The sequence below is a fragment of the Macaca mulatta genome, chromosome 5, assembly GCF_049350105.2.
Source record: "Macaca mulatta isolate MMU2019108-1 chromosome 5, T2T-MMU8v2.0, whole genome shotgun sequence".
NCBI classification, from domain to species: Eukaryota; Metazoa; Chordata; class Mammalia; order Primates; family Cercopithecidae; genus Macaca; species Macaca mulatta.
In genome coordinates this window covers 130,907,688-130,920,715 of record NC_133410.1, presented here as the reverse complement: position 1 = coordinate 130,920,715, position 13,028 = coordinate 130,907,688, and the positions used below count along the sequence as shown (strand labels likewise).

At 38.8% G+C, this 13,028-nt stretch overlaps 1 protein-coding gene across 1 annotated transcript; it reads right to left on the bottom strand.

The window, feature by feature from the left end:
- Positions 1 to 3,831: 3,831 nt before the first annotated feature.
- LOC707684 (signal peptidase complex subunit 2) lies at positions 3,832 to 5,203 on the bottom strand. Its single transcript, XM_001101980.5, has one exon. It carries the CDS (start codon positions 5,188 to 5,190, stop codon positions 4,510 to 4,512), a length of 681 nt encoding a protein of 226 aa, XP_001101980.2. The 5' UTR covers positions 5,191 to 5,203; the 3' UTR covers positions 3,832 to 4,509.
- Between the last annotated feature and the right edge of the window lie 7,825 nt (positions 5,204 to 13,028).

The window sequence follows — 13,028 nt, the reverse complement described above, 5'->3', positions numbered from 1 at the left end:
GAAAATCTCTGTACCTTCCTCCCAATTTTGCTGTGAACCTAAAACTGCTCTAAAAAGCAAAGTCTATTGAGAGAGAGAGAGAGACAGACAGAGAGAGAGAGATCGATCCTTGTTTCTTCCCCCAAATGCTTGCACCTCCCGTGGTGTTATCTCTTTTTAATGCCCTTTGCCGTCACATGAGATAGATGGTCCAGCATTAAAAACAGAAAAAATTATTACAAAATTGAAACACGGTTGGCACATGGGTGAGGTATTCACCTTAGGTGTAATATTTAAGGGGGTGCCAAAACCTCAGTAATCTAGATAAACATTTTTATGCAATACTAAAAAAAAAAAGTGTTGCAAAATCTATGATGCACAAAGTATCAAAACCTTAAAGACAGGATCCAACCCTTCATTCTGACAACCCTGCCTTACTCACCTAACCCTAATTTCAGCAGTTGGAAACCCTAGAAATGCCTTTGCAAATGACAGATTTTTTAAATGTTAAACTTTCCAGGGAAACAGCAAAGACCTTTACAGAAACCCAATTTCTTCATCGCAGTGTAGCAGCACTCTTACCCCTGTTTAATGAGTACAACTGTTCAGGCACTTTTGCTTGCTTCCTTTCCAACTCCCTGCCTGCCTATTTAAATTCGGCTAAGTAAGGTCCTCAGAGCCTCTACAAGTCAGTGTACCAGATGTTGTCTAGATTATACTTCTCCACTTTGATCCAGCGTGTCAAACCTTCCACAACCCCCTGAGTTCATCTATGCACTTGGATGGTCCAATTTTTAGCCCTATGTCACAACTGATTAGACATTAACATGTCCTCCCAGGCTAAGGTTTTCAGCTTGGCCCATCTTTGGAGCTTCCATTGGACACTCTTTCAGGTAATTTTCTGTCTTCCAGAAAGACATATCTATTTCTTGTAAAATATATATTTATTACATGCCCACTGTACAGTCATGGAAATGTGACACTCAAATCCTCTGCTGCAGAGCAAAATTGTCCTGCTTCCCTTTGGATCAAGCCCCAGGCTCACTCTGTGCTTCCCACAGGCTGCTTCCAGCCAGTGACTGCCTTTCTCCTTCACAGGGGTCAGATCCACGTCACCATACTGCCTGTGACTCCTACTTTTTTATCTTGTATCTTTCACAGGCTGATACAGTTTGGCCATCCCTTAGCATAAAGCAATGGTTAGATCCTCCAATCAAAGAAAAATCCTCTTGCTCCTGCCTCATCCAAAGGCATGCTCTATCTTCCTCACACTGCCAAACTTTCCCAAAGTGTGGATCATATTCACTATTTTCACTTCCTCACCTCACTATACTAACCTATATATTGGTTTCTGTTCACACTGTTCTATGAAGATAGTTCTCTCAAAGATAACACTGGCTTCCTAATTGTCAAGTTCATGGCCTCATCTGATCTTTCATTTCTGGAATTTTCTATTTAATATTTTTGGACTGTTGTTGACCATGGGTGACTGAAACTGCAAAGTGAAACCACAGATAAGGGGGGACTATTGTAATAGTAGAGAAGCAAATTTGGGAATTGCCCAAGACTAAGGTTTTGGAAGTAAATGAGCTCATTTATCAGGATCGTGAAGGAAAAATACGAGAAAAGAGGGTTAGTCTTAGGGAATGCCTACAATTAAAATGTCAGTGGTGGAGTAAGGGGAAGACACTACAGAAAGTAAGAATATCAAAAACACCTTTTTGATATATTATCAAAATCCAGATAAAAGACAATTTTGAAAGGGAAGGAGTAGTAACTGGAGTCAAATTGGAATAGAATGAAGGTCCTCTTTTCTTCTATTTTGGCCTCACACTTCTGCTAAGTGAGCTCATCTACTTCCAAAGCTTCAGTTTTTGACAATTCCTAAATCAACCTACTTCTTTACCATTAAAGTAGTCTCCCCTTATCCGGGGTTTCAATTTGCACAGTTTCACTCATCCATGGTCAACCATGGTCCAAAAATATTGAATGAAAAATTCCAGAAATAAACAATTCGTAAGTTATAAATTGTGCACTCTTTTGAGTAGCATGATGAAACCTCACACCATCTAGCTCCATTCTTTTCCAGATGTGAATCATCCATTTGTTCAGCATATCTACACTCAGTACACTACCTACCTGCTAGTCACTTCATCGTCAGCTTGGTTATCAGATAAAAAGAACATAGTATATACAGAATTTCAGGCATCCACTAGTGGATCGTTGAACATCTCCCCTGTGGATAAAGGGAGAACTACTGTATTTCTTTTCTGAGTTCCAGGCCTCTACTTGTGCTGGGCATTTCCATATGGATGTATACTTGGAGACTTTAACTCACAAGCCTAAAACAAAACTCTTTGTCTTCCTTTGCACCCTTGCCTCTGCTTCTTTTTCCTCTGCTTTTACCTGTGGCATCACTAACTCCCACGTACTCAGACCAAAAACCCTTTCTCCTTTACGTCTACATGCAGATTCCAAATCCTATTGATTCTGCTTCCCCAGATCACTAAAATCCATTTTGTCCTTTCTGTACCTAGTGCTCTCCTCGTTGCCAATGGTTTCCTCCACCTCTTATCTCTTGTGTTTCTAAAGCACCCTTTACAGTGCTGCCAGCAATATCACCATAAGACACAGTTCAGGTTACCTTACTGCCCACCTCAGAGATTTGCAGCAGGGCTTCCACTAGTCAAAACTGGAACCATTTGTGCATCAAAATAAACAAGGATAGTACTAGTTTAAAATGTATTGAATCAAATAAGAATTAGTGAATCTATTCTGACATAAATGAACACAAATAAATGGGCAAGAAGGACAAAGCCCCTCCATATAGTAATCAGTGTAGAAAAAACATTTACATTTTAAAAATCACATTTGGTAACCTCCATAGTAATACTTCATAGTAATAATTATTTCATGCAAGAACCACCAGTGGATGATACAATTAGTGGCTGCAAGTTTGATGAGAAAGAGGATATTACATAGTCTCAATGTAACCTCACACAAGATATTTTTTAATGACAAAGGAGAAATATAGATAACTTACAATGAAGAAACCCAGCAGAGACTACCTTAACCAAGGTACAAGGTTAATATCACCTGTGATTGGACAGATAGATATCATGTACCTCTGATATGATGCACTGAGAAAGAGCCAAACATCTCTCTGTGTTCCTGCCCAAAACATGTACTGTGAATCTAACCATGAAGAAATATCAGAACCTACACATTGAGAGATATTCTTTAAAATAAATGGTCTGGATTCTTCAAAAGCATCAAGGTCATCAGACTGGAGAGTCTAGATTAAAGGAGACTAAAGAAAGAAGAAAACTAAATGCAATTTTTGCTCCTAGATGAAATCTTGGAACAGAATGTTTTGCTTTTTCTATAAAGGATATTTGTGAGACAATTAGCAAAATCTGAAAGAGATCTGTAGATCAAAGTTAGTCTCCTGATTTAATTGTATCAAAGTTAATTTCCTGATTTTGATAACTGTATTGTGATTATATAAGAGAATGTCCTCAGTTTCAGGAAATGCACACTGAAGTATTTAGTGATAAAGGAGCATTGTGTGTTTAACTTACTCTCAAGTGATGCAAAATCATCATTACGTCTATCCATCCATCTATCTCTATATTATACAACAATGATAAAGCAAATATAAAATATTAACTTTGGGGATCTGGGTGAAGGGTAAAAATTTTTGCAACTTTTCTGTATGTCAAAATAAAACTTAAGAAACAAAACCTGCAGTGGAAGGATACATTGCAAACTGTTTTGTATAGCATTAGGAGGGTTCCATGACCTGATGCACATTTTATTTATTTATTTATTTATTTTTCACATCTTCCTTCCTTTTATTGAAAAAAATTTTAGAAAATGGCAGTTAATAAAAGGCACAAACAAATCAACAGGGATATACTAGTGGAAAACACAATATAAAACTAAAATGCCATTGGCTTCTTTAACTGGTTAAAAGCACAAAATGTAACAGGGAGAAAGTCTGTTTCAAACAAATTAAAAAGCTATTTTTTTTAAAATTCTCCCCAAATCAGATATATACACACCCACAAAAATAGTGTGTGAAGGAAAGCTGTCATACACAAGACGTTGTATCCTGAATTCTTCAAGGAAACACATATTGAAATAGGAATTAACAGAGTCAGCAACAGATTAATAATTTTTTAAAATTCAGTCTTAAAATGCTACATGGCCCAAAGCTATACTATATAAAGTATGCTAGGTACAAAAGAAAACATCTGTACAGCTTTTAGCAAAACTACTTTCCCAGAAGAGCAAATTAAAATAATGTAATCAGCAGATCAAGGAGACTACAGCTAGACATCAGAGCTACAACTTCTCATATCTGTGTCAGAAAATCCTATTTATCCAGAATAGACTAAAATTTCAGGACAAAACAGGGACTTTTAAACATTTCTTACTTTACCCATTTTAAGTTCTTTTTATCTCCCCCACCCCCCAAGCCAGTAATTCAGCAAGATCCAGCAGAAAGAGGGCTACTTTTAGAATTGGCTATTTTATTTTTCTTTCTATGGCGAGACTGTCATGGAGCCTGGATATTTCAGGCTCATATGCATCCATGACCAGTGTCCCACTGTGGTCAAAAAACTTAGCAATGGACTTGGTGAACTCGGCTTCCCGCTGCTGCTTTGTTCTCCCACTGATGAAGGTCAGCTTCAAGGTGTATTTGTCATCAAACCTTTTAAGGCTGGAGGACAGCTGCCAAATATCATCAGGATCCATTCCTGTAGGATCTTTCCTGTGGGCCACGAGAAAGATGCTCTTCTCCTTATATGAGGTATAAATGGTCAGAATCCCCATCATCACAAAATAGGATATGACGCACAAAGCCAAAACGGGTTTCGACTCTGGAAAGGGGTGCATATAATCCCAAATCAAAGCCACTATGGCAAAGAAACAGGAGATTGTACAGATGGTGAGGCGACCATCAATTAGACCAAAATTCTCCACGTATTTGTATTTTTCCAGAAGTACCTTTTTGGCAGAATCATCCAAAGAGTTTTTCACAGCTGATCCATCCCACTTGTCAATTTTTACAGGCTTATCATCTATCTTCCACTTATCCAACAAGCCGCTACGGCCACTGCCTGTCCCGCAGTTGGAACCACCGCCAGCCCCACTATTGCCTCCGAGACCACCGCTTCTCCCGCCCTGTGTAGCTGCCGCTGCCATGTTGTGCGCCTCTGCGTCTCCCCCTGATGCACATTTTAACTAAGGCAGGTAAAGTATTTTATGCCATACCCATTCTCTCTACTCTAGATTATCATATTGCTAGAGGTTTCCCTGACAGCTCAGTAGAGAGTCAAGCCCAGTATAATTCCTATTGGCTTTTATTTTTTATTTTTTTGTTTCTCAATCCTCAACCAGTGGAAGACCAATAGGCTTTTATTAACAATAACGATCATAATGATGAAGTAAACTGCCTTACAACTGTATCTCATAGAGATTTTCTTATTGTAGTATATACGTGTTTTGCCTTCTTTCTTGGCAAGTTCATTAATAACTGTAATCAACGTGCGCTATTAGCACACGAAGGCCTAATAGATCACTGGTCTTAGAATTCCATGTAATATTTGGGAAAGAAATTACATAGAGTGAAATGCATATATTTTCTGACATTTAAGAAACCGTTTGTTCAATTCTAGGCTATCAGCCCTCACCCAGGAAAGGGAGAATGGGCCTTATTCCAAAACTTAGAGTGTTTCAAAAATTAGCTGGATTTTGAAATATGTGTGTATATTTAATTTTAGATATGGATGTGATTAATTTTCTGGGAATTTATATAGAAAAAGAAAATTATAGGTACCACGAACCAACACAGTAATAATTGGGAAACTGCCCAAATTGGCCATCTTGCTCCTATTCAAATCCTTTGAGCAACTTACTTCCTATTGAGAACAGATGGCTATCTACCAAGTTATTGTAAGCTTGCCATCTGACAAAGCTGTTTTGAAGTAAAAGAGGTAAATATTTGAGCTTCAAATGCATTCCTTGTGTATACAGTATGCAGAGCAGATATTGTCAGTAGATGTTAACAAAATTTCTTGAGAAGCCACTAATAAGGTGTAATGTGAGGGTGATACTTCTTTTCTTCATCTGATCATATATTATATTGATTTTCCTTAGTCACAAGAGCACCAAGGGGTATAATACTCTTCACAAGTATTATGGCTGGGGTCAGGCTGAGAATACGTCTCGTCATGGCACTGTTGGGAGAGATAAGTATCCTGCAGGTGATACACTTCAGCTTGAGTGTAGCTTGAGACAAAAGAGTGGATCTGTTTGATTCGTTGTGAGAAGGAGGTACTCGTGTCAGCTGCACTCAAGAGGCTGCATCTGTGGATTTTGCATTTACTGTGCCTCCATAATTAAAGCTTTTTACGACTGAAGTTGAAGTTAAGAACCTTGGCTGTCCCCAAAATGATTCAAAAGCATTAAAACATTGCAGATATATGTGTGTGTGTGTGTGTATATATATATATACACACACACATATGTATGTATATAGTAAGCCTGTTCATTGAGATAATCAGTGGATCTGGATTCAAGTTGCAGAACCTTGTCCTACAAGCTGTATAATTTTGGACAAGTCAGTCTCTTAGAGCAGGGGTCAGTAAACTTTTTCTGTAAAGGGCCAGTTGATAAACACTTTCAGCTTTAAAGGACATAGAATCTCTGTTGCAACTACTCAACTATGCTGGTATAGTGTGAAAGCAGCAAGTAATCCAGGAATGGAAAAACAAACATTGTATGTTCTCACTGAAAAGTGGGAGCTAAGTTATGAGAATGCATAGGCATAAGAATGACACAATGGACTTTGGGAACTCAGGGTGAAGGGGTGGGAAGGGGGCGATAAAAGACTACAAATTGGGTGCAGTATACACTGCTTGGGTGATGCGTGCACCAAAATCTCGCAAATCACCACTAAAGGACTTACTCATGTAACCAGACACCACCTGTTCCCCAATAACCTATGGAAACAAAAATTTTTTTAAAAAAAATCATACTTTCTCAGTTTGACAGTGTGGCAGAAAGAGAAAACGTTCATTTAAGACTTGATGTATTTTTGACTGAAAGTAATCACGTGATTTAAGTTTTAAAAGAAAATATTTTGTCTTTTAAAAATGCCCAACTTTTCCCCTATTTTAAAATTTAGATAAAAGTTACATAGAGTGAAATGCACATATCTTGAATGTGCAATTCATTGGGTGTAGAGAAATATATATACCCAAATAAAATAAACCAAATCAGGATACTAATTACTGCCCTTTTCCCCAAAGGTGTTATTGTGCCCCCATCCAGTCAATCTATATCCCACACACACAAATGCTGTTCTGATTTTGATCACCAAGGAATAGACTTACCAGTTGGGGAACTTCATATAAGTGCAATCTAAATATATAAATAAATCTATGATGTTGTATATACTAGTAGTTTTTTATATTGCTGAATAATATAGTATTGTATGAGTATGCCACAATTTTTATATTTTGTAATCATAAAAAATACCAGGCACGTTAGTCTAGCTGAAGGGTAAGAAGCATGGAAAACTGTAATCAGGAAAAGGATTGTGAAGGGTCTTAAATGCCAAATTGAGAAATCTATAGCTTGTACATGACATATTTTACAGTGATAGCTGCATATATGCTCCCCTCTGAAAGAACTTGACTGATGAACAGCTCTTGTTAGGGGAGCAAAAGATAGTGTGACTGCATGACTTATTGACCTTACTAGCACACTATTTTAAGAGAAAGAAGGCTATAATAATAAGGATGTAGGGTGTTGAGCTATAAACTGGGGTTGTCCCTGGCAAACCAGGAAGTGGAGTTACCCCAGCAATAAGACAACATGACCCAGACTCCTGGCTATACCTGACTCCTGGCCATCCCAGCTATAAGCTAGTCTGTGGTCTGTGTTGGATTCCAAAGGGAGAAATATCATACTCTTTCTCTGCTCTGTATTCTAACAAACTAAGAATAAATACCATGGAATCAAGTTTTATTGTATAGATTCAGCAATTCTCAAAGTACAGGCTTCCTGGGAAAGCTGGATTAGAGAACTTGGGTCTGAAACCAAAATGAAGCCTTCCAGATTATCAGATCCTAAGAAAGGGTAGACCTAATAGACTCAGGTGTAGGCAGAAAAGTGGAACCAGAAAGTGGAGCTCTAGCTAGGTGTGTTGGTGTGCCTAGTCCATGAGACTGGATATACAAGGAGAGTCTACCTCCCTAAGTGCTCCTTAGGGGAAGAAGGAGAAGAGAGGGAGGAAGAAAGAGGGGGAGAGAGTGAGAGGAAAATAGGGAGGGAAAAAGAGAATGATGGGGGAGGGAAAAGAAAAGAGAAGAAAAGGCAGTTGTATGAGGGGGAAGGAGAAAGAAAGGGAATGAAAGAGTCAGAGTGCTGGTAGTTTGTGGGGCACAGCACCCTCTTATTAATCAGATAGCCCAAGGAAGCCAGGTCCTTTATAATTTCACCAATGAGATAAGACATTAGACCTCCCACGACAATGGACATTTAAAGGATAGTAAAAAGCTGGAAATGTTCACTCCTGTACTTTTCCACCTCAGAGGGACACATAGCAAACTATTTCAAAGCAACGTAAGAACAAATATAGGTTTTCTCCTAAAAGCTGGTTGAGAAATGATGAACAGGTGAGTCAGCTTGCTTTTCAGGGACTTTCAAATTGTGGGAAGGAAACACTATTCCAGGTGGTGGTGACCCCTGAACCTGGGAGGTCATGTAGAGGTGGTCCTGGCATGATATAGGCTCAAACTATGAATAAGCAAACAGAACAAGCTGTTGGAGGGCAGTGGGATGAGGCGACTGATGCATGGAGAGAAGCAGAGAAGCCAGGGGAGAAAGAAGCATGGAAGAGACCAGCTGGGTCTCAGAGCTGCTTTGACCTCAGTTTCTAATGTGCTTTTCTTGTGTAGTATTTTCTGGATTATTTGCACACATTTATTTTCAGACTTTATTAATTTCTACTATAGGACAAAGGGAAAACTTGCCCTTCACCCTCTGGAGGTTTCATACTCTAGCAAGTTATTTAAGCTCTATGGAAGGTACTAGGAACACTGTCTGGCATGGTAAGTTTAAGTGTTCAGTGAGATGTTAACTATTGCCACTGTTAGAATTTGCTAATCCATGAAGGAAAAATAAAGAGAATCCAGGACTAAATCTTAAATATTTCCTAAAAAGAGGGTGACAAGCAGACAGGGAGTCCCATGAGAAGTGGTAAGGAGGAGGGCCAGGACCAGTGTAGGATGAGCAGTAGATGAACAGACACACAGCTATATTGAGGCTGTGTGGTGGTAGGACATCCAAAAAGCTCATACTGAATGCCTTGTGTTAAAGAGGAGAAACTTTACCCTCATGGGTTTCGTGTCTGGGGGCATGTGAGTTAAACTGACAGGTTATCAAGAGAAGAGACAAAATTTGATTTCAATACATGCAGGAATTCACAGAAAAGTGTAACTCAAGAAGGCCTATAGACTTAGGGGCTTTTTAATAGCTGAAGGGGAGGGGCAGAAAGGGCACCTATGGGAAAACAAATGGCTCTTAGGAATAATAATGACCTTTAAATTGAGTTCTAGGGCTATTGCAACATTATGAGCTGCTAAGAGAACACGACTTGCCATGATTTTGCCTTTGTTCTTTGAAATTTTTTAGGGTGAAAATGCCTGTAGCAGGCAGAGAGTACCTGATCAAGAAGACAGGGAGATATGACATGAAGTGTGAAATGTCCAATAGAAAGAGCCTTGCTGGGTATGGTGGCACACACCTGTAGTTCCAGCTATTCAGGAGGCTGAGAGAGAGGACCGTCTGAACCCAGGCATTCTGGGCTGTAGTACACTATGCCGATGGGATGTCCATACTAAGTTCAGCATCAATATGGTGACCTCCCAGGACTACCAGTTTGCCTAAGGAGGAGTGGACTGGCCCAGGTCAGAAATAGTGGGTCAAAACTCCCATGCTGATCAGCAGTGGGATCTTGTCAGTGAATAGCCACTGCACTTTGGCCTGTGCAACATAGCAAGATCTCATGCTCCCCAAAAATTTTTAAAAAAGAAAGATCCTAGACCCCAGAGAGCAAATGCAGTCCTAGCTAGGTGAAAAGCTCCAAATAAGCAAAGCTAAACTCAGACAGCAGTGTCATGAGGAGCAAGGAAACTAACGAAGGAGCTAGCACAGCTTTCTCAAAAAAGGAAGAAGATTCTAGAGCTTTCTTTTTCAAGAGAGAATTGTAAGTATTCATTTTAACTCTATCATCACTAGTTTTTTAATTCAAAGTTTATAGCATCTATACTAAGATATAATGCAAACATCTCATTTGAATTTTTCACTATCCTCTATAGGTTCTGCGTTCTCAGCCAGTTAACTTCTCAGCCAGTTTCCTGACCTTTTGGCCATGGGAGCTATTTTTAGAAAATAATCAAACTCAATACCCTGTCTCTTCTGCTGCGCCTTGCAAAAGATCCATATCCTGACTGTTTCGCTTGTTGATTCCCCTAACCCATCTTGGGTTTTTCATGCGCTTGTGCTCCTCGTGACACCTTTGTCACTGAGTCTCCCCTTTCCTTTCTCCTCCTCCTGTTTCTCTCCGCCATTATTTTCTGGCTCTGCCTACTACTCCCTATTCTCATGATGGCGGTTGTCCAAAAAAATCCTTTATGGCCTGCCACTTTATTTATAAATTTGACTGACTGCAAGCAAGCTAAACAAAGAATTAACTCTATGAGAGCTGAGGCCACAACTGTAAACAAAGGCAGCTTGGGGAGTAGGAGAAAGATATTTAATGTGAATTTTTTATTAGGTTGAAGGCATCAAGTAAATTATACTTCAAAATCAAATTCATGCCTCGCAAAGGAGCTGACACAGGTAGAAGGCTGGGTGCAATATTTCTGCTACTGTCAACATCCTTGGACACTGAGAAAATCCATTAAGCTTAGTCCTTTTTCCCAACTCTGTTGACCTTGGACAAGAGGCTGTTTCTCTATGGACTGCAGGCTTCCTAATCCAGTGATCAGAAGTGGACTCCTGAGAAAAGTAACCAAACACGTTTGCAACATCAATGATCTCAGCATGAGCCTTTTCCCTTGGGTGAAACTTTCCAAGCAGTCCACATTTTTCTCATGGCTTTAGGAAACAAACAGACTCAATCATGTTTATTTCCTGGGTAATATTCCAGCATCATGGGAAATGGAAAGTAGGAAATATATTATTTCACTCAACTTGGCCAAAACTTTCAGGACAGGAAAATAAAAGAAAGGATGAATTCTTACCAAGGCTTTTATTTTGGCAAGACAATTAAGTGATCTTACGCTAATCTAATAGGTACTTTTAAATACTATATGTTGTTAGGCACATTCCATGAATAACTTATTCTACTTAAGAAATATTTCACCTATTACTTAAAATTTCTTAGTACTTTGGGAAAAAACACGTTAGTAGTTATTATCTGGAAACCAGTTCTCTGTATTCTTCTCTCATTGTTATTTCTAATACTCCATCAGGCCGATCTCTGCTGTAATATTAGTTTTAGATAGTGGGGGAATATACATTGCAAGATTAACTCATTCATGGTTTAGAGAATTAGTCGATGTATTTTAGATAGCCAATCCCAATTCATTCAAACATAAGACCACTGGGAGAAACTCATGACTCATGAGTTGATATCAGAACTTGGGTAATTGCACAAATAGAAAATTAAGTGGAAAATGAGTTAATGAGAGAAGAGAGAGAAAAATGCAAGGATGACACGTGCAGGTCATTTGAGTCAATATTTCACATTGTTACAACTGAGTCTAAGTCAGAAACTCACTTTTATCAGGTTGACTTTTAAAAATCTTTATTATTCCTTAGGAATGTTAATGGATTTTAGTTGTTAGATGCTGAAGGAATTCTTTCTACTTCGTCTCATTAGTATGAGAATGTTTGTCAGAGCAACATTTTCAGTTTTTCCATAAAGACAACTTTCTCTTCTCTATATGATAGGACAAACATGGATGGAGTAATGCAAATCAAGTATGTATCCGGCATTGGCAGCCACTGTATTTTCCCACTTCCCTGCTGGGTTGTGTAGAGAGTGGAATAAATAAATACAAGCAGTCAAAAGCTGGCGTATAAATCCACTCACTCATTTATTCATTCATTCTTCAATAAGTACAGTAGCTAGAACATTGTGGATTCTTCAGAAGCAGAATCACATGAGGGGCAGCTAGAGACTAGTGCTCCACCGTAGGAAGATATCCCACTCTTGCACACATCACACTGTCCCATCCTGTTGAGCTTCACCTTGACATACAATCTTAGCTTCTCCTTTTCTACCTTAGCAGTTATTGTTCTTCCAGTCACTTCATATTCAGAAAACCAGGCAGACTACAGTAACTTCCTTGGTTATACTTTTTTCAATGTTTTATTATACAAATTTCCTGATTTTATAGTAAACACCCATATACTGACCACCTAAATTCCTCTTGGTTGTAATTTAGCCCCATGTTTGAGGAATTATGAATCGAGTTCAGGTGTTTTCTCATGTGGAAAATATAGGCCTTTCAAACAATGAAATGGTGTAGAATATCCAAAATCCTTACTCTTTAACCAACACACAGATTTACATTTTTGAGACTTTTAAAAACCTGAAGTGATTAATGTAATTGAGTCTACACATGTTGTGGATAACCATATCTCATTGATAGAATTAAGGTATAAAAGGAAAACTTTGTTTTTCTACTCACACTTCTGACACCCACCAAATGTGTAGGTTTTCCACACTGAGAAATTCTCCATTTCTCTTTGGACACCAACTGGCTGTCCTAGAATTTAACTTAATTTGGACACTGACTACCCCAAGTTTGTACAGACCCCACAGGTTATTCAGGGCTCCCTCCCACAGACTTCTTGCCGCTTCAGATGACAATTACAAGCAGTGCATCCCTAGGTTACCTACACTCCTGACTGACTTGGCTATGAATTTTGGGTTCCCACAACCCTGCCTGTTCAATAACTTG

Excerpts from the sequence above, each read along its gene's own strand:
- LOC707684 (XM_001101980.5), bottom strand. The coding sequence starts at position 5,190 with ATGGCAGCGGCAGCTACACAGGGCGGGAGAAGCGGTGGTCTCGGAGGC.